This window comes from Polychytrium aggregatum (genome assembly GCF_025602895.1).
Source record: "Polychytrium aggregatum strain JEL109 chromosome Unknown BJ171scaffold_71, whole genome shotgun sequence".
NCBI lineage: Eukaryota > Fungi > Chytridiomycota > Chytridiomycetes > Polychytriales > Polychytrium > Polychytrium aggregatum.
The window spans coordinates 91,726-118,106 of NW_026516273.1; the positions used below are offsets into that span (position 1 = coordinate 91,726).

At 58.6% G+C, this 26,381-nt stretch overlaps 8 protein-coding genes across 8 annotated transcripts; 6 read left to right on the plus strand and 2 right to left on the minus strand.

Annotated features, from left to right (window-relative positions):
* Positions 1 to 1,405: 1,405 nt before the first annotated feature.
* Positions 1,406 to 4,102, plus strand: BJ171DRAFT_529451 (cytochrome P450). The gene is made up of 5 exons (XM_053112735.1): positions 1,406 to 1,798; positions 2,073 to 2,120; positions 2,287 to 2,372; positions 2,494 to 3,409; positions 3,547 to 4,102. The coding sequence occupies exons 1-5, from the start codon at positions 1,496 to 1,498 to the stop codon at positions 3,676 to 3,678; spliced, it is 1,485 nt and encodes a 494-aa protein (XP_052962195.1). The 5' UTR covers positions 1,406 to 1,495; the 3' UTR covers positions 3,679 to 4,102.
* BJ171DRAFT_529453 (glycoside hydrolase superfamily) lies at positions 4,103 to 7,041 on the plus strand. The gene is made up of 8 exons (XM_053112736.1): positions 4,103 to 4,322; positions 4,515 to 4,691; positions 4,792 to 5,114; positions 5,268 to 5,412; positions 5,576 to 5,607; positions 5,761 to 5,920; positions 6,114 to 6,541; positions 6,739 to 7,041. The coding sequence occupies exons 1-8, from the start codon at positions 4,151 to 4,153 to the stop codon at positions 6,820 to 6,822; spliced, it is 1,521 nt and encodes a 506-aa protein (XP_052962196.1). The 5' UTR covers positions 4,103 to 4,150; the 3' UTR covers positions 6,823 to 7,041.
* Positions 7,042 to 7,337: 296 nt separating this feature from the next.
* BJ171DRAFT_603962 (uncharacterized protein) lies at positions 7,338 to 10,184 on the plus strand. Its single transcript, XM_053115186.1, has 5 exons — positions 7,338 to 7,655; positions 7,875 to 7,937; positions 8,065 to 8,252; positions 8,345 to 9,628; positions 9,820 to 10,184. The coding sequence occupies exons 1-5, from the start codon at positions 7,412 to 7,414 to the stop codon at positions 9,907 to 9,909; spliced, it is 1,869 nt and encodes a 622-aa protein (XP_052962197.1). The 5' UTR covers positions 7,338 to 7,411; the 3' UTR covers positions 9,910 to 10,184.
* Positions 10,185 to 10,346: 162 nt separating this feature from the next.
* BJ171DRAFT_448224 (Pre-mRNA splicing Prp18-interacting factor-domain-containing protein) lies at positions 10,347 to 12,852 on the plus strand. The gene is made up of 3 exons (XM_053108201.1): positions 10,347 to 10,548; positions 10,796 to 11,851; positions 12,100 to 12,852. Exons 1-3 carry the CDS (start codon positions 10,472 to 10,474, stop codon positions 12,593 to 12,595), a joined length of 1,629 nt encoding a protein of 542 aa, XP_052962198.1. The 5' UTR covers positions 10,347 to 10,471; the 3' UTR covers positions 12,596 to 12,852.
* Positions 12,853 to 14,170: 1,318 nt separating this feature from the next.
* On the plus strand, positions 14,171 to 16,472 carry BJ171DRAFT_282346 (uncharacterized protein). Its single transcript, XM_053106920.1, has 3 exons — positions 14,171 to 14,648; positions 14,779 to 15,100; positions 15,265 to 16,472. The coding sequence occupies exons 1-3, from the start codon at positions 14,340 to 14,342 to the stop codon at positions 16,254 to 16,256; spliced, it is 1,623 nt and encodes a 540-aa protein (XP_052962199.1). The 5' UTR covers positions 14,171 to 14,339; the 3' UTR covers positions 16,257 to 16,472.
* A 215-nt stretch (positions 16,473 to 16,687) lies between these two features.
* BJ171DRAFT_587943 (uncharacterized protein) lies at positions 16,688 to 17,389 on the minus strand (the record flags this gene model as incomplete). Its single annotated transcript, XM_053114440.1, has 1 exon — positions 16,688 to 17,389. One exon carries the CDS (start codon positions 17,387 to 17,389, stop codon positions 16,688 to 16,690), a length of 702 nt encoding a protein of 233 aa, XP_052962200.1.
* A 1,091-nt stretch (positions 17,390 to 18,480) lies between these two features.
* Positions 18,481 to 18,747, minus strand: BJ171DRAFT_405119 (uncharacterized protein; the record flags this gene model as incomplete). Its single annotated transcript, XM_053107232.1, has 1 exon — positions 18,481 to 18,747. A coding segment is annotated over one exon (267 nt), but the record flags the coding sequence as incomplete, so codon positions are not given.
* A 2,530-nt stretch (positions 18,748 to 21,277) lies between these two features.
* Positions 21,278 to 25,830, plus strand: BJ171DRAFT_529460 (uncharacterized protein). Its single transcript, XM_053112737.1, has 2 exons — positions 21,278 to 25,402; positions 25,606 to 25,830. The coding sequence occupies exons 1-2, from the start codon at positions 21,591 to 21,593 to the stop codon at positions 25,751 to 25,753; spliced, it is 3,960 nt and encodes a 1,319-aa protein (XP_052962202.1). The 5' UTR covers positions 21,278 to 21,590; the 3' UTR covers positions 25,754 to 25,830.
* Positions 25,831 to 26,381: the final 551 nt, after the last annotated feature.

A 26,381-nucleotide genomic window follows, 5' to 3' on the forward strand; every position in this document is an offset into this window, starting at 1 on the left:
ACGACGCCACTCCAGGATTGTTGTCAACCGACGACGGTCTCCAACGTCCAGCCTGGTGAAGGAGGGCCGGCGACGCAGCCGCCAGAGCCAGAGCCATGGCCAACGCCTCCGATCACGGCCCTCTGACAAACAGCTGCGCGGACCTCGCAGCCGAGTCTCGCACACGGCCAGCAAGGCCATGATGGAGGAGGTGATGGACGACCTTGTCGACGGAGTCATTGACGACGAGGACCGCAAGTACATGGCGCACATGTCAACGTCGTCGCTGTCCAAGGACAGCATGCTGCTCTCGCGCGAGCTCGAGATGCAGCTGACTGGACAGAATCGCGATATCCTCGATGTGGACGAAGGCGAGTACAGTCCGGTCCCACTGACCCGGACGCCGTCCGAGTGGCAGACCATCCAGCGACGCTTCTTTTCTGAACCTGCGTATTCGGAGCCTGCACGGTCAGCCGAGGATCTGCATGGGTACGGACACGGGCACGGGTTCCATCCGCGCTCGAGCGAGCAGTGGGACCGCGAATGCGAGCGGATGATGTCCGGCAAGCGTGGAAACAAGACCGAGCGACGCCTGCGCAAGTGGACGTCGCTGTGGGGACGCAAGCACCGATAGAGGGGCTGCGATAGATAGATTGATCGACCAATGGGGGGGAGGGCGCCAAGAAGGGGCAGGATTGCTCTGTGAGCGACAGCACCCTCATTTACAGCGCACACTGGTTCTTTCAACACGCCGATATAGAGCGCCTCTGTTTCCGTATCAGGCCGCGCCGCGTCTGCTCTGAGCGAGTCGGGGCGGGGTAATGGGTCGTGGTGTGCCAGTGGCCAAGGCTGCCATGAAGCCATGAATCCATGAAGCCGTGAAGCCAGCCAGCCCCATGGCTGCAGCCACACTCGAGCCGGCTGCAGGTCATGGGGTGAGGCCGCCTGGCCAGTCAGAAAACAGCGCGCCATCAAGGCCCAAAAGCGGACCGAATCGCCTCAAAAGGCAAGTCGGCAGCCACAACACAGACGATGACAGCGTGTGAGAGGCGTGGCGCGGGGGCGTGTGTGTGTGTGCTGGCTGTGCAACGCCGATCAGCTTGTGGACCCACAGTGGCTGTGCTGCCAGCCGGAGCAGTGATACACAGCGCGTCTGGACGCGGGCGCGTGTGTGATGCAAGCTCGTGCACACAGTCTGTGTCGACAGCACTGTGCTGCGGTGTGCAGACACAGACAGCGGCGCAGCACACCGCACACACGGCTTACGTGCGCAGCAGCACGGCGCTGCACAGAGCATCGCGAAATGATCGCGAATGACATGCGACCGGCCCCGGCCAATCAGCGGCCGCGCTCTCGCCCGGTCCCAGGAGCCGCCCAGGTATTTCTGTCTGGGCTCGGCCTTGCCCGCTTGGCTGTCCATCTGGCTGCCCGTCCTGCCGACACCGCCCGTGGCTCCCTCGATCGCCTTCGTCTCTGTCTCTCCTCCTCCGGCCCATCCGCTTCGAGATTGATTGCCATGCAAGATCTTCTCGGCAAGGTCAACGGCTATGCCGGATCCATCTCCCAGGCGCTTCGCGCTGCCTCGCCCAGGGAGCTCCTCATCTACGGCGCCCTGGCGGTCCCCGTTCTGCTCATCATTGTCTCGCTGCTCTGGAGCTCCTCCAAGTCCAACTTCAAGCAGCTTTCCTTCCTTGAGTCCATCCTCTTCCTCAAGGACGGTCAAATCAGTCCCGCCTGGGGCGATGCCGCTTGGTGCCGCGCCCTCGGCCTGAACATCCTTACCATCCTGGGCGTCGAAAAGTCCAAGTGGATCTTCAAGGTACGGCTGGCAGGCCACATGCAATTCGAGTGCAGCGGCCGTCTCTGCTGGCCGCAATCTGGCCGCTGCCTCGCTGGAATGTTGTCTGGGGCAAAACCCCGCACGCTGCCGTGGTCGCGATCGGAGGCCATCCGGCTCGCTTTGCTCTCCGCGTCGTCGCTGGACCATCCCTCGTTCATCGATCGTGCGTCGATCATCCACGATCATCGCCTTGGGTGTGTGTTTTTCGTCTGCATCGCCATGGCTAACTCTAGCTACGCCACTCGTCGTCCAGGGTGAAGGCAAATACGTTCGTGCTCACTGGCCCACACATCTCTTGGGAGTAAGTTGCATCCGCTGGAGTGCCATTGTTTGTGGAAGTGCTCCTCATCCCCGCACCGGTGGCGCTGGAGAGGATCGGGCCTTACTCGGTCAGATTCCGGCCAGATCACTTGAATCTGATCCGTCGACTGATGCTCCGGTGATGTTTGGCATGCCCTTTCTTCCAGCTCATGGGCGAAAACTGTGTCGCTGCCATCATCGGCGATACCCACAAGAAGCTCCGCAACCTGCTGATCAAGGCTTTTACTCCTGCGTAAGTCCTCTGGCTTGTGGCTTTGCGACATGCGCTCTGAACGATCTGAGTGCTCCGAATGCTCTGAGTGCTCTGAATGCCTCCGTACTGACACCCCTGTCCTCTACATCACAACCTGCAGCAAGCTGACTAGCATGTACCCCCTGTTCAAGCAACAGACCGAAGACTTTGTCGAGACTCTCTCGCAAGAAACGCTCAAGAACACGACCGGCGCCTTCCCCAACCTCCCTCTCCGTCACTTTACCTACAGAATCATCTCGACCCTGCTCGTCGGCTCCAACGCCGGCGATCTTGAGAAGCTTATGAAGGTCCTGCCCGAGTTTGCCGTTATGATTGCCGGATACGAAGTCTGGATCCCCTACAACCTGCCCTTCACCCCCTTTGGCAAGGCCATGGCTGCCAAGAAGCGTCTCATCGTCCTTATGCAGGAGATTATCGACAATCGCCGCCAGCGCCTTGCCAGCGGCGAGGCCGAGAGTCTTGGTGAAGATGCCCTCGGTGTCCTCATCGGTGGCAAAGACGAGGATGGCAAGGTCCTGAGCGATGATATCCTTATCGACAACATGCTGTTCTTCCTGCTCGCTGGCCACGATACCACTGCCTCGAGCATCTGCTCCATCCTGCATTTCTACTGCGACGTTGCTACTGCCGAGCAGAAGGCCAAGCTGCAGGAGGAAGTCGACTCCGTCGGCGCCGACCCCAGCTACTCTACTCTGATGGGCCTGCCTTACCTCGATGGATTCATCAAGGAGTCGATGCGTCTCTTGCCTGCTGCCGTCGGCAACCTCCGCTCCACGACCGAGGACGTCATCGTCCCCAACAGCAAGGGCCAGCAGGTTGAAATCAAGAAGGGATCCTGGATGATCTTTATCGCCAAGGCCATTGGCCAGAACCCGGCCATCTTCCCGGAGCCACAGCGGTTTGACCCCGAACGCTTCATTGGCGACAACCCTGTTGATCGCCAGCACCCGTTTGCCTATGTCGTCTTTGGCGGTGGCAACCGTCTCTGCATCGGAATGCTCCTGGCCAAGCTCGAGGTGAGCGCTGCGTGACTCGCCGACGGCTGCTTGGCTGTTTCGCTGCTTGCATATCCCACTGCAGGCGTGAGCGGACTGTGTCTTGCCGCCCGCTGAGCTGACTCTGCGTGCTGGATCTTGGATTTTCGCTTCTGCAGATGAAACTGTTTGTTCACCAGACCCTCTTCAACTACACCGTCGAGCGCAAGACCAAGGAGCTGAAGAAGGGATTCATTCCTCTGACCTTCAAGGAGCCCCGAGTCGTCATCCGACCAAAGACCACCGCTTAAATTGGCGGTTCCCCCCACCGAACAAATCAGCTCTGTGGGAGGGCAAATCGTCGCTGAACTTGCACATCGCCTCCCCCCACCACCAGCTTCCCCCCCGCCATTGTACATCTCCCGCCTTGTTTGCGTACTCTTTCGTGCGCCTTGTTTTGCCCCCCGTCTGGGACCGATATCGTACATGCGTGTGCCATACTCAACGGCCTCTGCTATCTGCTCTGAATAGAGACCTCGAGACATTCCCCCCCAACCCGCCCGATGTACTGTGTTTTTTTGGGGGGGGGCCATGCTTCTTTTGCGCCGCTGCTGGAACGAGAGGCGGTGTCGTGGATACATTTGTCCTTCTCCTTTTCGCCGAACTCGTTTCGCAGCGTCGCACAGAGCGACAACCAGCGGCGGAACATCGCCCCTCGATAAAAAGATGCTCCTTCGCCCCGCTTCCTCTCGCTCACAGCCCCCCCCCTCCGCTCTAATCGACATGGCTCCGGCTTGGTGCAAGCTCGCGGCTGCCTTGATGGCAGCGACCTCGTTCGTCTCGGCCACGACGGGATTCCAACACTTTGTCACCCGCTCGAACGGCAGCCTCTATGATGGCAGCAGCAAGTTCAAGTTTGTGTCCTTCAACATCCCCGACATGCTGCAGCTCGAGAGTAAGTGGCTGCTGCGAAGCGAACAGAGTCGCTGCGTGTGCAGTGTGCGGCGATATCCCTCGAGCACCTTTATGCATGTCGAGCCCACTTCCGCTGTCGCTGTCGCTGCGACAGACCTCCTGTCCTCGCCATGTCCGGTCCCATTCTCCTCCGCCTCTGACCCTCTCGTTGGCTCCCCTCCTGCCTCTCCAGCCAGACTCCCCGGCACCCTCGTTGCTCCCAACGACTTTGAGATCCACGATGCGCTGCAGAGCATTGCGCTGATGAACGGCAAGGTTGCCAGAACGTATACCTTCAGCGTCTGCTGCAACAACCCATCGGACGACCCCTCGACCTATCACATCTCGGCCAACGGCGTCTACAGCCACGGTAATGCTCAACCCACATTGTTCCTGTGCTGCTGGCCTGCTGCTCCTCGATCGTTGTACTGATCCGCCCATTCGCCGACATGATTTCCCCTCCCCTCTAGCAATGTTCAACGCAACCGACCGTCTGCTCTACTGGGCCAACAAACTGCAGGTCCGCCTGATCATCCCCATGATCAACAACTGGGAGTACCACGGCGGTGTCCAGGCCTTTGCCAAGCTGGTGCTTGGTGCCCAGGCTGCCAACTTTGACTACTACGACGCCTTCTTCAACAACGAGACGGTCATCAAGGCCTACCTGAACTTTGTCAAGTACGTTCTGAACCGCACCAACCCTTATACCGGTGTTCAATACAAGAACGACAAGGCCATCTTGGCATGGGAGATCGGAAACGAGCTTGGAGGATGGACCTGGGACAACATGACGGTACGTACCCGATACAGGCCGGTTGCCTCTGGAGGCTTCTCGATGAGTTAGCGAAGACGACAATGCCCCACCCATCTGGATACGTGGCCGTCATCGCATCTGCTGCTGCTGGAGACCGATTCTCTTCTGAATCGCCCGATCGTTATCGCGCAGGTCCCGCCCGCGTGGATCGAGCGAGTCGCCACCTTCATCAAGCAAAACGACCCCAAGCATCTCGTCAAGGAGCCCCATATTATCCACAATACCCGCTGGGCCGAGTTCCAGGCCAATGGCTTGCTCACCTACAAGGATATCGATCGTGAGTTTGAGGCCGCAGCATACACGAGAATGGGTTGTCTGCACGGACTCTAATTCTTGCAGCCACCCCATGGCCATCTCGATTGGCATTCATGCACCAGGGAGCATGGCTCTCCTCGTACACGTAGCTAACTCGATGGTCTGTGTGTATTTCTGTGACGCAGTGTACGGACGCCACTACTACTGGGGCTCTTCGGTAATGACCGGTCACTCGTGAACCGCACCATCGCAGCGAGGCAATGCATCCGCGAATGGAATGGCGCACAGAATATCGAGTGCGTCGCTCCGTTCTCGAGGCACTTGAAATGTTGTGGACTAAGTCGCCCGTTTGTTCATACCATATTTGCAGACTGGCAGCGGCATGAAGTCCGATCTCATCTTTGACTCGAGCAGCCTCAAGGCCGCCGCCCCCACCAAGGTCTTTGTGGCTACCGAGTTTGGATTCGTCAACTCAACCGAGTACACCAATTTCCTCAACGAAATCGTGGCGAGCCCCAATGTCACTGGAGGTGAGGATAAGGACAGTCCCCTCGGTCGCCCATAAGCATGGCGCGCAACACAGGCAGCCACTTTCGTGAAGAGTTCTGTTGCTGCGGCTGTGCCTCTTGCATCTTTACATTACTCTGTCGCTGTGCGTGCATGCGCCCTGTGTTCACTCAATGCCACCGACTCTGACTCTCTGCCTGCCTCTGCTCGCCCCAGCCCTGGCCTGGAGTCTGCGCTACCGGTCCCGAAACGGAGGTTTCTACACCCACAGCGAGGGAAACGGATACTTTTCGTACCACTTCCCGGGCTTCCCCTATCCCACCAACCAAACCGACGTCGTCAATTGGAGCCCCGACACCTATGAGCCCGACTTTGTCAAGACCATGATCCAGAGTGCCGCCAAGGCCGCAGGAACGTCTGTCGCGAGCTACACGATCACCGTGGCTCCTCAGGTCTTCACAAACTCCACCAAGGGCACGGGTCAAATTGCGCTCTCCTGGACAGGCAGCGCCGGTGCCGCTTCTTATAACGTCATTCGAAACGGAGTATCCATTGCCAAGAGCGTCTCGGACGGTGTTCCCGCCACCACGGACGGCAGCTGGAAGGTCCTGTATGCTGACAAGAATGTCAAGTGCGGCCAGGCGGTAAGGATCCGATGGGGAGGATCCGATGGGGAGGATGTGGTGGGCGTTGGCGGAATATGCAGATACCAGGATGCGAGATCAAGCCGAACAAGGCGGCTGGATTCAGCAAGTGGGATTGGAGCATCATCCCTGTCGTGACGACAGCCCAGAGCCGATTGACCCGACTCTCACTTTGCCTTCACCCTTCCTTCATCCAGTACAAGTACGCAGTTACCCCCTGCAACTCCGTCAGCACCTGCGGCCCGATCTCCACCACAGTCTCCGCGACCCTCCCCTGTTGAGCAGCTGCAGTTGCCATGCGCTTTCCCGCCTCGTCGCCCCGATAGGCGAGGGCGGTCCTTGATAAACTTTTCACCCCACGCCCTGATTACAGTGCTACCCAAATATCAAGAGCCTCAATTTATGCCGACCACAAAAATGCAAACTATCGGCTACCCAATTGCTTACGAATACAAAACAGCCTTTCCTCAATACAGATCCTTCGAACGTAAATGACAGCCAGATATATATCGTGGTTGAGGGCGAGGCTCGCTGAGCCATTACACACACCACTGTTGCAATGACCCGTTACGTGCCGCACATTGCCCATTGCCCATTGCCCATTGCCCATTGCCCATTGCCCATTGCCCATTGCTCGTTGCCCATTGCACATTGCGCATTGCACATCGAACCTCTCTGTCGGGCGAACCGGATGCTGGCTCGCTCCTGCTGCGCACGTCTCCCATTCGCTGCCGCGGCGATTTCTTTTTTTCTTGGTGTTGACCGGGATGCTGGCCGGCCGGTGTGCTCCTCCGACCACACCCACATCGCACAGCTGCAGTGGCCCTTGCGAGCAACCAGCAGAGCCTGAGCACCCAAGGTCGAGACGTCATGGCCAACAAGAAGAAAAAGTCTGCCAAGAAGCCTCCGGCAGCCATGGCCGCATCCAGCGGCTCCGCGGCCCCAGGCCCAACCCTCGAGGATGCCAACCGCTCCCTGGCGATTCTGCTTCAGTGGATGGATGGCAACGGCATCAAAATCGACCACGATCTGATCGAGATCCAGACGTATCTGAGACCAGGGGGATTTTGCTTCCGAGTCGTCGCGAAGCAAGATCTGGATTACGACATGACTGGTAAGGGGCGGGATGATGCTGTGCGGCGATGTTTCCCTGAATGACACACCGGACGATGTCATGTATCTCGAAGCGAGACTATGGACAAGCGCAACAGCCGAATGGCGCATTCTCTACGAATCTAGCATGCGGGCAAAACCATTCACCGGACCGGGCTTGATCAATGCCAAGCGCAGCGGCTCATCCCACTCCTACCTGTTTCTTATCCTGGCCGCCAAGTCTGCACGATTCCGAAGGAGGCGATCCTCTCTTGGCAAAACTGTGGCATTGCCGATATCCTGGGTGAGTGCGAGCACATGTCGCCTCGTCCTACATCCCATCAAAAGCCATGGCCGAGACTTGCTCTGACCGTGCCCATTCCACTCCATTCCACTTCATTCCCGCTCGCCGCTTCCGAATGCGTTTTCAGAGCCCCATCATGATGTGCCCGACAAAATGAAGCTTGTCCTTGCCATCATGTTTGAACAGTCTCAGGGAGAAAAGTCGCCCTGGTGGGGCTATCTTCAATCGCTTCCTGTCTTCGAGCCGATTCCCCTTCTCTGGCCCGCGGACGACGTCAAGGAACTTACTGCCTTCTATCCCCATGACCAAACCCAGGTAGAGATTGAATGAGCCATGGATATATTAGCAGTGAGAGCAGCCACTTCTATCGGCGCCGCGACTGACCATCTATCGCCCAAACTGGTTAGGATGTGGTTCTGGGCAGACTCGAGCAGCACCTGCAGCCCATCTTGCAGGCGCATCCGACCATCTTTGCTCCAGCCGAATTCTTCTCGATGGAGCGGTCGCTTTCTATTGCCTCTCTCATCAAATCGCGGGCCTTTGAGGTCGACGACTATCACGGTGACTCGATGGTTCCGCTCGCGGATCTCTTCAACCACAAATCCGGTGCCGAGAACGTCCGCATCCACGCCGATCGCGATGTTTGTGTCTTCTGCGGCAGCAACGGAGGCTGCGAGTGCGAAGATATAGACGCCAGTAAAAGCGAAGGCGAGTATGAGGGAGCCATGGACGAAGAATGGGAGGACGTCGACGACACGGCTGACGACATGGCCGATGACATGACCGATGACGTGGTTGATGAAGAAGCCGAGGGAAACGACGAAGATGCAGACGACGCCGATGGGGACCGCTCCGAGGATGGTCGCAGCGTCGATCAGGACTCGGATGTCTGCCCATCCGAACTCGACGACCCAGACAATCCGCTCGAGGAGTTTGTCGACAGCCTTGAGATGATCGTTGTAAATCCGTGCGCCAAGGGCGACGAAGTATTCAACACCTATGGCGATATAAGCAACGGTGAGCTTCTGCTCAATTACGGCTTTGTGGAAGCCAACAATCCATTTGACGCCATGCACGTCGAGCTGGACGATATCGTCAAGGGATTCTCGGACCGACTCAGCGATGCAGATGCGAGAGCCCGCGTCCTTTGGTGGTTTGCCAAGCGCGCTGCGTTCAAAGATATCCTCTTTGGACCTGACGACTGCCACGATGAGGACTGCGGCTGCGGCCACGATCACGACGACGACCCTCACGACCACCATGGCAGCCACGACCATGATCATTGTGGCGGGGAATGCGAGGATGAATGCAATGACGACGACAGCGATGACGAGGATGAGTTCGGTGGGCACGAATCGGACAAGCCGTTCACGTTCAATGTCGACGGCCATGCCAGCATCGACTTTATCGTTGTGGTCTCGCTCTTGATGCTCGACAAGAGTACATTCAAGATGTGCCACGATTCTCCCGACGTTGCTGCCCAGTTTGTCGCAGAGATTGTGGATCGAGGACCTACCCTCACGGATGCTCAGCCGAGCATAAAATCGCCGGGTTCGGGCAAGAAGAAAGGCAAGAGCCAGGCCGACAAGATGGCAACGGCTGTGAGGCTGAAGCTGGCGGGCTTTGCGCGACGAAGTCTGGAGCAGTTTCCTTCTCGGTTCGAAGAGGATGGACGAATTCTAAAAACCCTGGTGAGTTGCAGGCTGACGTTTCCTCGGTAGAGATGGGTATCTATGCTGTATGCCGTTTTCGAGTACTTTGCGAGACCCTGGTCGCCTTAGTCAAGAGCTCGGAACGGTTCACATATCTGCGGAATCGAGGTCCGATTGGATCGAGGTCGCCCTGGAGCTAACCTGCGCCTTGACCATCCGGACTTGCTCAGGGCGACAAAGTATCAAACCGGCGCTGGATCCTGATGCACCGCATGGGCAGCCGACAAATCCTGGGTGCTGCTTTGAAGAACTACAGCTGATCTCTGGGCTCGAAATTGGCTGGACTGGGCGGACCCGAGGTGCTCTGGCAAAGTGATGCGAGGGTGGCGCAATTCCGCTCGTGCCGGAGGACCTGGCAAGAGCAATGTGAACGCAATGAGGTCTGAAAGCCATCAGCGCAGAATGGCTATCGCATATTCTCTGAACCAAATGGTCTCAATATACTCTGACGAGCCAAGAGGAACGGAGGTGGACGTTGGGATAAATATAGCACTGTTGGTTGTCTGCCGCATCCGACAAGTTCGGTACACGACCGTCATTTCACCATCACATTCATCCCTGCCCCACACACATCGCTGACTCACCACACACACACATGCCAGCCATCCCGGCATTCCGAGTCGAATGCGCTGGATCGATCCGGCGCGCCTGCCCAACAACGTTTCCAGCCGCACCACAACCGATCGGTGTCGTTCAACATCGATCATCATCAATCAACATCGAGAGCCGCTGTCCAGCCCGCCAGACTGCCTGCTCAGAGCCCGGCCTCTACCGCTGATACTCTCCAAATCGATCGATCCAGCAGCACATATCAACCCAGCCATGGCCACAGCGCAGTCACAGAAGCTCTCGCGGGAGGACTTTCGAAAGCAGAAGGTCATCGAGGAGCAACGAAAAGCGTAAGCCGTCTCGCTCAAGCACTGCCGTGCTCACTCAGGGCCACTCGCATCATCTCCAGCACATCCGACGATTCGATTCAAGCCTGTCGCCTTGAGGAGCTGCCAGGGGAACCGATGGCTGGCAGCAAATCTATCCCCTCTGGGCAGGCGATCTGCTGCTCTTGCTGGATGTATGGCTGGACGGTCGACTGACTCTCGGCATTTTTTCTGCCCCTTTCTGTACCGCACTTACGCCCACTCGATCCAGCGGCACGCTTCCTGCTGAGGTGGATCCCGAAACCGGCCGAGACATCAACCCGCACATTCCGCACTATATTGCACAGGCGCCTTGGTATTTGAGCATCGACCACCCGACTCTCAAGCACCAGCGTTTTGAGGACAAAAAGGACTCGATCGACCAATGGTATGCTCGCGGCGCAAAGCAAGGACCTGCCGCGACCAAGTACCGCAAGGGCGCCTGCGCAAACTGCGGCGCCATGACCCACAAGGCAGTCGACTGCATGGAGCGGCCCCGTAAAGTCGGAGCCAAGTGGTCCGGCCAGGACATCCAGCAAGACGAGGTGATCGGGGATGTAGCGCTTGGATTCGAGGCCAAGCGGGATCGCTGGAACGGATACGACTCGACTGACCATATGAGGACGATCGCCGAGTGGGAGCTCATTGAACAGCGCCGGAAGCAGCTTCGAGAGGAGAGCGCCAAGGAAACGCTCAAATCAGGCATCGAGAAGGACGAAGAGGGCGACAGCGACAAAGACGAAGACATCTACGCCGACGATGTCGACATGCCTGGACAAAAAGTCGACACCAAGCGACGAACGACGGTCCGCACGCTGCGTATTCGAGAAGACACTGCCAAATACCTGCACAATCTCGACATCAACTCGGCCTACTACGATCCCAAAACCCACGCCATGCGCGACGATCCGACCAAGGACCGTGGCTCCGACAGCGTGACAACCTTTGCCGGCGACAACTTTTCGCGCTACTCGGGCGACGCACCCAACCTCGCCAAGCTGCAGCTCTTCAGCTGGGAAGCCGAGGAGCGCGGAAAAGCGGTGCACATACAGTCCAACCCCACGCAGGCAGAGCTCCTGCACAAGGAGTACCTGTCTAAGAAAAACAAGCTGACGGATAGCTCCAAGGACAGCATTCTGCAAAAGTACGGCGGTGAAGAGCATCTTCAGGCGCCGCCCAAGGAGCTGCTTCTAGCACAGTCTGAGGCCTACGTGGAGTACTCCCAAACCGGTCGCGTTATCAAGGGGCAAGAGAGAGCCAAACTCAGATCGAAGTACGAAGAGGATGTGTAAGTGACCAGGCGTGTCCATGGGCTCTGTGGGCTGCTCGGTGGAAAGTGCTCGATCCCGGTGTGTCAACCAAGCGATGGTAGCAAAGGTGGCAGCAAAGTAGCAGCCGTGCCCAACGATGATACTTTGGTTGGATTTTATCTGACAAAGTATCTGTCGCGAGACGGCTCTGCGTCTACGCTGAGTTCTAGCGATGCACTAACCGATGACGGCTCTGATCAAACTGGTTATGCTCTTGCCACGACAGACACCCACTCAACCACACATCGGTCTGGGGCTCCTACTGGAAAGACTTCAAGTGGGGATACTCCTGTTGTCACTCGTTCATCCGCAACTCTTACTGCACTGGAAAGGCCGGCATCGAGGCCGAGCAGGCATCGAACGTATTGCAGCAGTCCGGGGGAGACAAGCCCGCCCAAAGCGAGAAAAAGAGCTTGCTCGACGAATATGTGCAGAAGGCGATCAAGGGCGACTATTCTCAGCGCGACAACAAGCCGCGGGGGGCACGTCTCGGCGAGGGCGATGTCCAGATCGACGAGTCCAGACTGAAGAATGCCCTTGAGGAAGAGAAGAAGCGCAAACATCACAACAGCAGCGATGCCCTGGGCGACAGGGGCAAGAAGTCCAAGTACAATTCGCTGAACGATAAGGAAGTCACAGAGGAAGAGCTGGAAGCGTATCGCATGCTGCAGGCGCGCTCCGACGACCCGATGGCCCAGTACAAGGACGAAGAGGACGAATGATTGTCGGGCACCGAGAGAATCGGACGGGGTGGTCCGCCGCAAGAAAAGCCTCGCGTGACAGAGAATGGACCAGTCGAAGAGAGTGGGCCAGTCGCAGCGAGTGCGAATCAGACGAAACGAGTGTGGATCAGACGAAGAGAGTGTGGATCAGTCGAAGCGAGTGTGGATCAGACGAACAATGCCGCCTCGCTGTGGCCGGGCTGTTGGGCTCCAGAGAGCAAATATCAATATCAATAACAATATCAATATCAATATCATGGACCGAGCATCGCTACAAAGGCGGACGTGGCACCACCGAGTCCAGTGCTGCTTGCCATCGGGCATTCGGGGTTGAGAGCCAGTCGACCCTGGCGCCGCTGTCACCGCCGTCACCGCCGTTGGCAGCACGGCCGGGCTGATGTTCGAGACCGAGAAATCCAAGTGTGCTTGGCCTGGATGGCTTCTCGTCGGTGCATGGCGCGGCCGTGGCCGATACATCCCGTGTCCTGGTGCGACGATTCCACAGACCCTCGATGGCAGCTCAGCAGCGGCGTCGCTGTTCCCACCGGCGGCTGGCCCCCTGGCATGGACGGCTCTGTGCCGTCAGGTGCCCTTGCACAGGCACGCCTCGGCGGTCATGTGGTCTCACACGTGACCGAAGTGGCGCCACACGCTCGCCAACACAGCAGCTCACACAAACTGTCTGCGCAGCAGGGTGACTCAGCCGCAACACCAGCGCAGTCACGGGTGTTGCGCGTCTTGTTGGCCATGTCGCCGTCCGGCCATGTCCTTGTCTTCCAGCGCCCTTCGTGTTGATCTCGATCGAGCTCCTGCGATGCGTCACCGATCCACCGATCCACCGCACCCCGATCCCGCAACTGCTGCCGGCTGTCTCTTCTTCCCCACTCGGAGTGCTGGTCCTTCATCCTTCGCCGCTTGCATCTCTCGCCCTGCATCGCCCTCTCTCTCGGGTCTGTCTGTCGCCTCGTTTCTCCGGCTGCCACATCGCGTCCATGTGCTCGTGCTGCCCGTCTTGCTCTTGCTGCTCGCGTCCGTCCGAGGCCTCTGCCAAGGCCTCTCCTTCATGGCATCGGCCTTCGCTCAGGTGACCCTTTCTCCTGCCAATGGCAACGTGCACGTGTTGGCTCCCGTGAGGTCACATTCGCTCGCACAATCGCCTGCCGGCCTTGCTGGCTGCCCGATCCCGTCCTTGCCGCCTGGCTTGTCGATAAATGGGAAAGGGATCTGCATCATAATCCTGTCCTCCGCAGGATGCAAGGCAGCCCTGTCCGCCATCACAGCGCCGTCACTGCTGCGTTCCGGATCCGCCTGGCAGCTTCAAAGGAAAGAAAGCGCTGCTCGGCCGGCACCAACTTCACCCACCCTTTCCCGACTTCTGCCTCGCGGGCTCGCTCCTCGCCGTTGAATAGCCCGTTTCGCCGGCGCAAACCTTCGGCTCTGGCTCGTTGCAGGCAGCGTGAATGCTCAGTGCGCCGATCGGGCTGATCCAGACCCCCTCCTCCAGCCTTTCTGGTTTGCCTCGGTGCCGTCCATTTGACTCCGCCATACCCCTGCTGTATCGGCTGTCCTCTGCGGCCGCTGCATATATCCACCTACGCCTCTGGATCTTGAACCCTGGCCTTCGTCTCCTCTCGTTGCCGAAAGGACCTGAGCAGAACCACCACCCACATCACCCGACCACCACACCAGGCCCACCTTCCTCCGTCAAAACATCGATATCACGACACAGTCCTCTTCTCCGCCGATGAACCTGTCCGCCGCGGTCGTTGCAATCCTCTTCCACACCCTTCTTTGGATTCAGCCCCTGCAGGTCCTGGCCGGCTGCTTGCCCATCAGCTCGTCCCAGTCGTGTCCTTTCTGGAGCGGTGGATTCTCGATCGACACCCAGCTCTTTCCGCAAATCACGTCGTCGGCCTCATTCGATGCGCTCATCGTCGCGCAGTCCGCGACTGAAGGGTCGTCGCTCTTCTATGGCACCTCGGGATGGGCAAGCCAGGCCATCATTTCCATGTCACAGCGACCCGAGGTCCAAACCTGCGCATACCATGCCAGCGTAAGTGTCCGCCCAAGCATCGGCGCTGACTCATGCTCGGCTTCTCTCTCCAGGAACCAGGACCATCGTCCCCCGCATCCCGCGCTCGCATTCTCACGTCCACGCTTTCCTCCGCTTGTTGCTCTCACAGGGCTCGCCATACACTCCCCAACCCGACTTACTTTACACTCAACCCATCGCCTGTGCATATTACATCCTCGCCTCGCAAAAGAACTGTCCGGCGCCCACGCCCCCGAAGGCCCTCTGTCCATCGGTCTGCCAGACATCGGCCAGCAGTATGCTCAGCGTTCTCAGGCAGCAGTGTGTCCTGTCTCTGAGTCCCCTCGTCCCCATCGTGAACGATCCCTCCTTTGTGGCCCCGTATCTTTCCAGCTGCCAGGCCCTGCAGAGCAGCAGCTCCAGCAACTGCATCTCCGAGACAGACATCGACAATACTCCGGGTGCATACTGCGGTATGATCCTCGCTCGGACTTTCGAGTCGCTGCTAGCTCTGCGTTTTACCGTCCGTGCATGTCTTGGCGTGAACTCTGGCGAGCGGTCGGTCTGGACAGTCGACTACCTCAGCAATCGGTTCTAACATGCACAACGGACGCTTGTATGCACATTACAATTGCAGGCTATGCCCTTGGCGGCGCTCCCGGCTCTCCCCAAGGATGGAACTCTCAGACCCAGACGGGTTTGCCTCGATGCGATGCACTTCCTTATAGTCAGCAGCCGTGCTGTACTGGCAACTATCCGACTCCTCAGCCCCCTGCCCCGGCATCCTCCACCACCACCTCCGCTTCGGCATCAGTGGCATCGCTCTCGGCATCGGCATCAAGCACGACCGGCCCGCCCGCACCCCTAACGACCCTCACATCCTCCTCGGCTGGGCCGACACCAACGCCCTCTGCGCTTCCTCAAAACAACGCCTCAATCCCGCCCGACAGCCGCTCCGTCACGCTCTGGACTGGCCTCGGTCTTGGAGCATTTCTGTTGCTGCTAACAAGCATCGTGGCCGCCCTCCTATACCGCCAATATCGCTTCCACCGGAACCACGACGCATCTGATGTCGTCAAACTCAATGATCTTGGCCCCACCAAGGCGAGCATGCGCCGGCGCCAAGTTAGCCCGCCGCTGATCAAAAACTACAAACAAACCACTCCGTTCCGACGATCGCCCACCCAAATCAAAGAGCAGGCGGCCCAGAGAGCCAGTGGAGAGGCACAGGCCTTGACCGCCCAGCAGACGTCGCCAGATCCGTCTCCGGTCTCACTGGCTCCAAAGTCGCAGCACGGGCCTCTGCACATTCCCTTTTATGCAACCATGACTGGCCAACTCTGGATGTCGGTCAAACAGTTCGATGCCAGATACTCGGACGAGGTCTCGGCGTCCAGAGGCGATCTTATCCGCGTGCTGTCTGTCTTCGACGATGGATGGGCCAAGGTGTGTATCATCGACAGCATCCAGGTGCCAGGGACGGCTGGATGTGCCCTCCTTCTGCACCCGCAGCCTCGCAATCTTTGCAGGGCTCACAAAGTCGATTCTTGCGACATCATCTCACTCGCTCACGATTTCACCTCTAGGCCGTCAACATCTCTACGCCCGGTGCAGGAGTATTGCCTCTAAACTACTTGACCCTCGTCGACCAGGACGCTTCCAAAAATGAAACTGCTGATGACGAAGCAGTCAGAACCGCTGCTTCGGCTCCCGTCCCTGCCACCACGGGCCCTTCTACATCCACAGAAACAACCGAATCCGCCTCTACCGCTGCTCCCGCTACTCCGACTAGTGCGACGCCTGCCATCGTCGTCAAGGTTGACTAGGTCTCCTCTTACTCTATCACAACTAACGACTGTACATAAAGAACGTAATAACTCAAATATGTCAAATATATCCTATGGTTACCGAGCATCGCGAAAGTTGCCTCGGGATGGTATTCTTGGCATAGCCCATCCTGGATACACGAAGCTGATTGCCATGAGCGATGAGTGCGTTGCTTCCCCGTGGCCGCAAGGAGGGAGGATGAGGGGGAATCTTGGTGCTGCTACAGGGTGCAGTCATGGTCTTGGAGCCCAGGGTACATTCCGGTCAGACAGTGTCCGCTTGCGTCCATCGAGCAAATACCGAATCGTTAGGCTGATTCGTCGATAGCCACAATCTCGCTTGACTGCCGGCATGCCTCCAGGCCCCTCGACGGTCTTGGTCTTCGATATGCCGTGCCGCCAGTCAAATCTGGATTCGCCGGACATGACAAGCAGACTCCGGGGCTCCAGTAGCACCCGTGTCTGCTGCAGGATGTCGGAGCAGTGGTTGGTGTGCTCCCGAGGCAGCTTCATCGTCATCCAAATGGGATTGCGGAGGGAAAGGGTGAGGATGTAGGAGCCAAAGGCCAGGGCATCCTCGAAATGGCTGGCGATGCCCATGTTCTCGCGGTATTCGTTGACGAGGATCTGGGTCGGCGGCTGAGTGTCATTCACGACGCTTGTGACCATGGCGACCTTGGGCAAAAGATGGTCAAGGAGCCACTGCATATCCTCGAGCGGATAGGATTGGAGCTTGGCCTGCTGTTCGGTCATGGGCTGCAGGGCTGTCAAATCATGTGTCGTGTGGTAGTATCGCTCGCCGTAGAACTGCTGTCGCCGGTGAATCGTTGTGGAGTATGGCCGTGAGTCCACAATACGGAATATCTGCTGCTCCTGCTCCTCGGTGATGGCATTGGGGATGTAGTGCAGTCCCGGAATGGCGATTGGGTTCTTCATGTGCGCATTCACGGTTGCGTCAAAGACAATCGGAGCTCTGTGCAGAAAGGCATCGCTTTCAGCCTGACTTGGACCGCTGTCGTCGGGCCCAAGGCTTGTCCGACGATCGCCTGTGGGCGATCCCGTTCGGGATGAGGACCGGGACAGAGCCCTCGAAGGCGGCTGCGAGAGAGGGCCAGCACGGCCAGTCGGGCTGCTCCAGAGCGAGGCTGCGCTTGCTGGATTCATGCCTCTGTCTCGAAGCAGCGTCGTGGATGTACACGCCCTGGTGCGGATGGCGCTGCGGCCAAGCTTCTGGATGGTGGTAGCCAGTTTGCAAAATGGGCGATGCAGGTTGGATCAGAGCCTGATGACGACCGCCATGCTGCAACCCAGGCAAAAATACGAAATCATGTCCACGTGGCGGTCACGCTGCATCGGGCGTTTGCTGGCGAACATGCAATGTGCCGTATATGCAGAAGAAATGGGGCACATTTCAGCCGGGTATGTGGTCTGTCATAGTCTGCCTCCAACTAAGCTGTGTACAACCACACATGGTTTGAGGCAGTGAATCATTTGGCTGTATTCAAGGGCTGTGGCATCCCGATGTTTTGTACAAGACTGTGGGTACATGAACTTTCGACCGTGGTCTGATGGAAATCCCCCCCCCTCGCGGGAGCCTCTCAGTAAATGTCGCCTCGGGTCCCTTTGCGAGTGCCGAGATCCGAATGCCGAAATCCGAATGCCGAGATCCCCTTGTCAGTTTGATCGGAGAGGCAATGGTGCGATCGGTCGTGAGTCGGCACAACCATGTTTGCTGGAAATTGGAGCGAGAAAGGTGCACGAGGGCTTGCCACGGATCGTTCCGGCAGGGTCTGGACATCGGCCGTGGCCACTGCAGTCGAGCTAGCCTCTTCTGCGAGCGGCGTCGCCATCGACATTCCATTCGCCTCATCGGCATATGCATCAGATGCAGGCATCGACAGGATCGCCTGTGTGTTGCCCGAGCCGGCCTGACATGGGGCTTGATTCGATTCGGCGCGTTCGTGAACCAGCACTAGAGCCATGGGACGACAGATCCCGGTGCGATCTCCTCATGTCGACGGGCCACCCCATTTCTGCTTGTGGATCCAGCTCTCGCCAAAGATGGAGGCGCCTTGATCATGTGCCTTCCGGAACCACTTGGCCGCCTCCATCTTGCTCTTCTCGATGCCAATGCCCTTCTTCAAGCAGTAGGCGTACTCCACTTGGGCATCAACGTCGCCCAGCCGAGCGGCGAGTCCGAAAAAATATGTCGATGCCGGATATGACGGCGGCACGCCCCAGCCGTGTCGCAGGCAAATGCCCATTTCGTACAAGGGCATCGGCAGAAGCGTCTTTGCAAAATCAATGTCCCGGAGTGTGTTGACAGAGGCAGATCGTTTGGCCACTTTGTCGCTCCCGAGCTGAAATGCCGGAGGTGTGCGCAGGGTGGCCTTTTGGCTTGGCAGACGGGCAAGACCGGACGCCTCCGCAGACACAAACACTGCTTCTTGGGAGCCAAACACAGAGTGGTGGCTGAGGGCGGCAGCGGGTATCGACTCTGTGCTCGGCATCGTGTGCGGTGGCGTTGACTCTCCTTTCACCTCAATCACAGGAATGGGTGGGGCTGCTGGCTCGGAGACATGGGATGTATCGGAGCAAAACGACGGCGAGTGCGCGACCAGATTCGGCCCGGGCTTGGTGCCGGCATCGATGACGCTCCGAGCAAGGTCGCCGGCTCGGCTGGACGGGCTTGGATCAAATGCGCTTGCGACATGCAGTGGACCCTCTGGCGAGATACTGCTGGACTTGCCGTCCTGGCCGAGATCGCCTGCAGGATCGATCCCAACGTTTTTGAGTCGCGCTGTTTTTTTGGGTTTCATGGTGTCCTTTGGAGGGTTGCTACGCATGGGTCCGCTTCCAGATCGGCTTGAGCGCAGGCTCCAATTGTTGTCGTCGCTGACACTATTCACCCGGGACTCGGACACGGGGTGGAGCGAGAAGCGGTCAAAGGCAGATGGGCTGGTGGACAACCCGCCGCTCCTCACAGCGTACCATTGGTCGACAGTCGGAAAGTTCAGGATCGCAAAGTTGATGGACTTGATGAAGTACTTGAACGCCTCGCCGGGACGCGCCGGAAAGGCTTTGCGGGCGCTTCTGTTCGTTGACTCGTCGTGATCGCCGCGCAAGAGCAGCATCCCGAGCAGAAAGGCGCCAATTGGGTTGGATTGCAGGGCCGCCATCTCGAGATAGTGGGCGCATACATATGGTTGGTTGGACTCAAAGTAGTACATGGCGATCGCCAGAATATCCTGGTTGTCGTATTCCTCCGGGAGAAGCGGTAACTTCCCTGCTTCGATGGTGTAGGTTCGATTCGGGTCAGCGACAACAGCTTGGCGATCGGTGGACGGACACGAATTGACGATGATATCCGAGAAAATGCCGCTGCGCAAGAGTGCCCGGAGCCTCCGCCATACCGACCGGATCCGCTCACTCCAGCCGGATTGCTGCACCAGATAGCTGCCTGGGATGGTGAGATTGGCCGAAAAATCAAACTTTGTTGGATCGTGCTGCTGCTCTGCGAGCTGTGCAAGCTCCGGGCCGAGCTGCAGATTGTTCATGCAGATCTTGAGTTTCGTGGAAAGCTCCTGGAACGAAAAGCTCAGATTGACGGCCGTGTCGAGTTTGCTGAGGAGCGGCTCGGGCAGGTCCGAGGCAAAGGCAGGCCGTTCTGGCCCAAACTCGGACCCATAGGCGGAGAGCACGCCCATGCTGCTCTTCTCTGGTCGGATCGACCTCGATCGCACCAGCTCGATCACATCGGCCTCGAGCCCCATTTGCGATACCCCTCGGGATTCGCTCTTGTGCGATGTCCCTGAGGAGTTTGACGCAACGCTGCGGCGCTTAACGGACAGCATGCCGGTGAGCAGACGGTCAAGTTTGGGATGCGAGACCTCGGGGCTGCGGAAGACAAAGCCAACACCGAGGTGATCACGGTCCTCGGCTGTCCCCTCAGAATCCTTTGTCAATGGCGCTATGGTGCTGACGTGTACCGAGCCGGATATCGGACAGTCGAGGTGCTGGGGCTTGCTCAGGCTGTGGTTGGAGGCACCGAACGGCACCACAGGAAGCTGCATGTGTGTTTGGTCGTTGATGCGGATGTGGAAGTGCTCTGGACCAGAGCGGGAGGTATCGAGGAGCGACCGATTGCTCACATTGCGAGAGCCCTGCTCCATGACCGAGGGCGAGCTGGTGCGGGCCAGATTCGTAAACGACGGAGCGAGCATGCCCGTGGGTTTGGAGGCTGCTTGCTGTGTGGGCGAAGATATCTCGGCCGAGGCAATCACTTTGGGGAGCACCTTGAGCGAGTCGAGCGAGCGACTCTTGCTGCCGCTCTCCGAGTTGGTTTTGCTTTTGGAAAACATGGTGCTGGGGATATGGGGCCTGGGGTTGGCGGCGATGAAGACCCGTTGACGGAGAGTGAGGCCGCTTGTGCCCCGAGAACCGATCTGTTGTGTCCAGGGAAAGACAAAAGGACAAACGGACAAACGGACAAATGGGTGGCTTGCAGGCCAAAGAAGAACCGGGGGCGAGATGCCAGGGACGGCTGACTTGGGGCTCCGGCGGCAACGGAGAATCAGATGCAGATTGGCGCTGCGTTGTCGATGCGGAATGTGATTGGCGCAGCCAAGAGACGCAAGGAATTCGAGCCCGGCGGCACTTGGCCGTTGCTGGGCAGAGCAGCACGGCCCGGTGAACGCAGCGACGGCAGCGACGGTAGCGATGGCAGCGGGATCGACAGCATGTCCACGCAGGGCGGGCCGAGGACCAGGACGAAGCCGTCGATCATGATGTTGGTCCAGATCAGCGCCAAGTCACTCGCGGCCCGCTTTGCTTGCCGCGTTTGTGCCCATCCGCGAAAAGGGTCGCTTGGCCCTTTGGCATCCCGCCTGCCTTCTCGCTCACCGGCTTCCCCCAACCCTCCATCAACCTCGCTGAATCCCTGCCCTGGCGCAGCAGCAGCAGCAGCCGATTCTGCATCCGCTTTCTCGGCATCCCCTGCATCCTCTTCCCCTGCATCCTCGTCCTCTGCATCTCGGCAGCTTTGGGCCCTGCTCGTCGGCGATCTTTCCTCGTCCCGCTTGCCTGTCTGCTCGCCGCTGCCCGTCCGATTCCTGGCTTTCCAATCCACTCGTTGGATATGCCCCGCACCTCCTCGTCACGTCGTGGCAGCCGCAAGGCTCCTCCGGCATCGCAGGAGCCCCAGCATCTCTCGCAGAGCCAGTCGAAATCGCAAGCCAGCATCAAGAGCTTCCTCCACACCCACGATGACTCAACGGCCCGGCGACCTCGGCGAACCAGGGCCAACCAGCCGCCCGATGACTCTGATGCCTTTCACCCTGTGGCCGGGGCCCGCCCGCTGCCATCGACAGAAGACTACGAGCTCCATCGGGTGCTTGAATTGAGCCGCAAAGAGTTCCAGGCACAGCAGTCTCGACTCCTGGTCGCTGCAAAACCTCAACACATCCAACACATCCCACAGATCCCTCAGACCCGCGAAAAGCCTCCAGCCGTGCCGGCGCCACGACCGTTTGCCGCCCTGGGCTCTCCTCCCAGAGTCTTTCGGGTGACCGATGTCGACGACATCATTATCGATAGCGATGACGACTCGTCGACAGCAGTGACGGCGGCCTTGACGACCAAGCAGCTTCGCAAATCCCGGACCTCTGCAGCAACCAACGCATCCTCTACCAAAGATACCGCACGCTCTCCAGCACCGGCCGCACTCGCACCCGCATCCACTCGAAAAACTCGCTCAGCTGCCCGGGCCACCCGCATTTGCATCGAGGCAACCCAGGACCACAGCGAGAACCCAGATCGTGTCTCCTCCACCATCATCCCAGCAACCCTCGATGCTGGCCCACGGCCCACGGCCGGCTCCGTGCCTGCCCGTACCTCGCTCCGGCGTCGCTCGGCTCCCGCCCAAGGCCAGCGCTCTCCTCGAGCCATCGGCGTTGCTGATCCGATTTCTGATTCTGACGACGATGCCGTCGCGGCCAGGGCATTAGAGCTCCGTCGTATCTCGACGCCACTCAAGCTCGTCAGCAGCAACTCGTATCCAACGCCCTCGTCCCGGCGTCCCAAAGCTACATCCGAATTCGGGTCTCGGCGCACGCCCACTACCGGTTCATCCCCGAAATCGGACAGCCTCAAGTCCCCCACTCTAAGTCGGAGCGCAAGCATGCCCATGGACCGTGCGTCTCTGGCGGAACCAACAGTAGCGCAAACGCAAGTCCATCGCCAACATCGACACGCTTTTGGATTCATTCCACATGCAGCAGCGTCGTTGGGTACGACGCCCAGCAAAGATCTCTCTCCGAATACCTCCTCGCATACCCAGCCATCGCAACAGCTGCTCCTGACAGCCGTTCCCTCGAACAGCGACATCCGCGCCCCTGATGCTTCCTTTGCGCTGCTCGATCTCGAAGATCCCCAGTCTCTCCCGTCACCGTACAGCCTGGAGCTAAACACAGGCGGCTCCGTCGCCCTTGCTCAGCTCTCTCACGCACAGAGTACTAAGCATGCCGTGACAGATGAATCAGAAAGCGACGTTGCAGACGACGATGTGCTCGTGGAGCTTATGCTCAAGCCCAGCCGGAAGAGGGTCCGTCTGGTGCCAAGCCCAGACGATAACGAGAAAGATGCTATCCTGGACAAATCTGAGTCACACGAGCTGAGTTTCAGAAGTGCCCGTGCTTGCTCGGCCAAGACGCCAATCCCAGCCGGGCAAGTACAAAAACAATCTGGCTCTAGGGCTGATAGCCTGGACTGGAACCCAAAGTATGCCTTTTCGAGCAAGCCCCTGCTCTGTGTTCAGAACTCGATGGGCTCCTCTTGCGCTGATGAAGACTCGGATGCCGGTGATAGCTTCCAGTTGGCCGATCTGATCTGTGCTCCTGATGGCAGCCGATGTGGTGGCTCATCGGTCGACAAGAACAGTGATGCCGCGCAATCGTCGCAGATCGCAAGCTGCATGTACATTCCTGAAACGCTCTATCCCGAGTCGCCTGTATCGGACGCCATGTCGGACTATCGGTCGGGGATCTCCGACAGCGCTTTCCTCACGACCGACTCGCACCCTCGCCCATCGAACAAGCGTCTTGACTCACTCGTCGATGAGATGGACATTCCATGCGGTCAAGATGGCGGTGTCGATAGCGAGATGCATGGATCCCTGCCTCCTCATCTCCTGGTTATGGAGACACTGGCCGATGACATGAATTACGAGGACGACGGGGACGAAAGCCCAAATATCATAGAAAGCACATCCAAGCCCCCAAATCCTCCCACTGTCAACGCACAGAGTCAGAACGCTCTTGGTTCGACCTTGGTGGACACACTCAACGTTCGTCAGAGCCTAGCACTGACAGCTGATCAACACTCTGGCTGCGAGAGCGTCGGGAAGGATCATGACAAAGGCTACGACTCACCCTGCCCTAATAGTCTGCCGGCAGAGCAGTCGTTTCACAGTGTCCGACCTACAGACGGCCCATCACTACAACACACATCGGGGCTCGGCCACCTTGCTGCCGAAACGCTTGTGGATGTGGCCATCGATGGCCCGGATAACGAAGACGCCAACCCATATCCGAACAGCAGCACCCTCATCGACAGCCTCAGCACCGACAAAGTTGATGAGGTTGGAAGGCACAGCATCAGCGACGACAACAACCATGCTCATCAAAGCGACAACAGCAGCGACGAGGGTGAGCCCAGCTCGTCCTTGAATATTGTGTCGGCATTTGTCCCAAGCCAGGATCTTGTTGTCACGCACATCGGCACTGAGTCTGAGAAGACTGTAGAAGATACCGCTGCGAGCCAGCTCATGATTCCAACGTCTTACGTGCCTGCTACGCGGCCCAGTTCGCTGCCAAAGGCCGGCACTTCCAAGCCAGCGCGACCATGGACCGTCCTCTCTGGTGCTATTCCTCAGTCCCCAGCACCCTTTGTGATCCATCTCAGCGACGACGAAGGAAACGAAGCACCGTTTGCTAGGCGGCCCAAGCCAAGATCCCTGAATGCCATTATTACAATCTCGGATGACGAAGAAACCCTCCCTGACGCTCAAGCGACTGTTGGCTATGCTAGCGACGGCTCAGTTCCAAGTCTCGCCAGATCTCTCTCCGGAAGGCGAAGGCGTGTCATTGTCGATGAGAGCGATGATGACGGCGAAAAGCCCCCTCAATGCCAGCCCAAGCGGCCTGTGCTCCAGCCTCAGCCGCCTGCTGAGGTGTCTGACGGTCTTGCCGACGACATTACCGAGTTTTCGACAGGCAGGTTAACAGCGGTTCCCTCGTCGGTTCCAAGAGCAGCCCCACGTCGGCAGCTGCCCGCGCAGCCGCCACTCGGTCCTGAAGCGAACCATGTCCCTCGCCGGCCTCTGAGAATGCAGCCCACTGTCATCGACGATGTAGAAGACGGCCAATCGTTCGAAGGCGCACCTGGTGGCGAAGTTGGTCGGAATGCATACAACTCGCGCCGTGTGAATGCGGGGCCCTCGTTCTCGCCGTCACTGATGCATAATGGCGATGGGAATGACGGCGACGACGGCGACGACGGCACTCTAGAGTCCCAGGACGACGACTTTTCGCCATCGATTGAATACTCGCTGCAACCATCGGCAGGCATGATCTTGGAGCGGCCCGAAGGCTTTGTGAACCTCAAGGAGCTCCAGCGACAGACGGGGTCGCTGGGTGAGTACGCGGGGTATCTCGATCAGTTCAATCTTAGTTCCAAGAAGCCCTCTGTGTCGACTTCGCCACGGACCCGGACCCGGAAGCGCTCAGCGCCGGTTGCGTCGCCTTCGTCTTCGTCGCGGTCGCGGGGCACCAGCAGAAAGGGCGCTGGCCGTCGTCGATTCACAAAGTCCAGAAAGTCCAGCAACAGCGGCGTCGGCGGTGGTAGTGGCAGCAGCGGCTCCGGCCGGCGAGTTCGGGCGATGACCTTGAGCAGGTAAGCACCGCCCAGATATGCTGTGTGCCCGGGTATTTTGCCTATCGTTTGCAGCGACACCTCTCTGAAGGACCAGCAACGGCAGAGGATGCTCGGTGCTTGTCCTGTCGGATCCGGGTATGGCAGGGTTTGCGGCGAGCAACCTGGCATGCATTGATTCGAGTTTCCGCCGTATTGGCTGACCCACGGCCTCCATTTCTCAGTGGCCCTGTATCGCAGGATCTGATCACGCCCCGGTCTCAGCCAGCAGCCAAATACCACAACTACTACAAGAGCGCACCTGACGTCGATTCATTTGCGCACTTTGGCGGCGGCATGGGGTGGGAGGGAATCGGGCGACAGGGTATTTGACACCATCGCTCGTCTGCACTGTTCCAGGACGCCCGAACGACGGACACTCCTGGGTTTTGAATACAGCACTCTCCAACCTGAAATGAGCCGCCCTCCCCCCGCAGCTACATCGTGCGATGGAGTATCTGCGGCCTGTGCTTGCCCGCGGTGGGCCACAATCGCTTGGCCGGCCCCAAGTTCCGTGACGGGTGGCTGCCACGTGAGCAGATCGCCAGCGAGGAGCCGCTGTTGTCCTCGTCGAGCAGCGAGCAGCCCTCGCTCCTCGGTCATTGCCCGCTCTGGATCTGCATTGGGTCGTCCTCGGCTTCCGTTCGGCACAATCTCCGTCTCCGTCACCATCCCTGCTCCCTCCATCGCCGGCGCCGTCCGACTGGATCTAGCCAGATCAGATCAGATCCGATCAAATCAATCAAATCAAATCAAATCGGACCGGATCGTCTATCCTCCTGATGGCACGCAATACCCGCCCGCAGTCGACGCCGAACAGCACCCCAGGACTCAACCGTAATGGCCTGCCTGTCCGCCTCGCTTGCTGCATCGGCTCGCTCCCAGAAGCCCACAAGATCCTCGCTGGAGCAGCTGTGGCCATGGCCTGCAAAGTGGAGCTGGTCGAGCCTTGCATCTGTCG

Coding starts and splice junctions, on each gene's coding strand:
- BJ171DRAFT_282346 (XM_053106920.1), top strand. CDS start 14,340: ATGAACCTGTCCGCCGCGGTCGTTGCAATCCTCTTCCACACCCTTCTT. Junction 14,649..14,778: donor CCTGCGCATACCATGCCAGC/GTAAGTGTCCGC, acceptor TTGCTCTCACAG/GGCTCGCCATACACTCCCCA. Junction 15,101..15,264: donor TACTCCGGGTGCATACTGCG/GTATGATCCTCG, acceptor TTACAATTGCAG/GCTATGCCCTTGGCGGCGCT.
- BJ171DRAFT_603962 (XM_053115186.1), top strand. CDS start 7,412: ATGGCCAACAAGAAGAAAAAGTCTGCCAAGAAGCCTCCGGCAGCCATG. Junction 7,656..7,874: donor TCTGGATTACGACATGACTG/GTAAGGGGCGGG, acceptor CTGGCCGCCAAG/TCTGCACGATTCCGAAGGAG. Junction 8,253..8,344: donor ATCCCCATGACCAAACCCAG/GTAGAGATTGAA, acceptor CAAACTGGTTAG/GATGTGGTTCTGGGCAGACT.
- BJ171DRAFT_529451 (XM_053112735.1), top strand. CDS start 1,496: ATGCAAGATCTTCTCGGCAAGGTCAACGGCTATGCCGGATCCATCTCC. Junction 2,373..2,493: donor ATCAAGGCTTTTACTCCTGC/GTAAGTCCTCTG, acceptor CACAACCTGCAG/CAAGCTGACTAGCATGTACC. Junction 3,410..3,546: donor TGCTCCTGGCCAAGCTCGAG/GTGAGCGCTGCG, acceptor TCGCTTCTGCAG/ATGAAACTGTTTGTTCACCA.
- BJ171DRAFT_529453 (XM_053112736.1), top strand. CDS start 4,151: ATGGCTCCGGCTTGGTGCAAGCTCGCGGCTGCCTTGATGGCAGCGACC. Junction 5,115..5,267: donor GGACCTGGGACAACATGACG/GTACGTACCCGA, acceptor GTTATCGCGCAG/GTCCCGCCCGCGTGGATCGA. Junction 5,413..5,575: donor CACCTACAAGGATATCGATC/GTGAGTTTGAGG, acceptor TCTGTGACGCAG/TGTACGGACGCCACTACTAC.
- BJ171DRAFT_448224 (XM_053108201.1), top strand. CDS start 10,472: ATGGCCACAGCGCAGTCACAGAAGCTCTCGCGGGAGGACTTTCGAAAG. Junction 10,549..10,795: donor ATCGAGGAGCAACGAAAAGC/GTAAGCCGTCTC, acceptor CACTCGATCCAG/CGGCACGCTTCCTGCTGAGG. Junction 11,852..12,099: donor TCGAAGTACGAAGAGGATGT/GTAAGTGACCAG, acceptor TTGCCACGACAG/ACACCCACTCAACCACACAT.
- BJ171DRAFT_529460 (XM_053112737.1), top strand. CDS start 21,591: ATGCCCCGCACCTCCTCGTCACGTCGTGGCAGCCGCAAGGCTCCTCCG. Junction 25,403..25,605: donor CGGGCGATGACCTTGAGCAG/GTAAGCACCGCC, acceptor TCCATTTCTCAG/TGGCCCTGTATCGCAGGATC.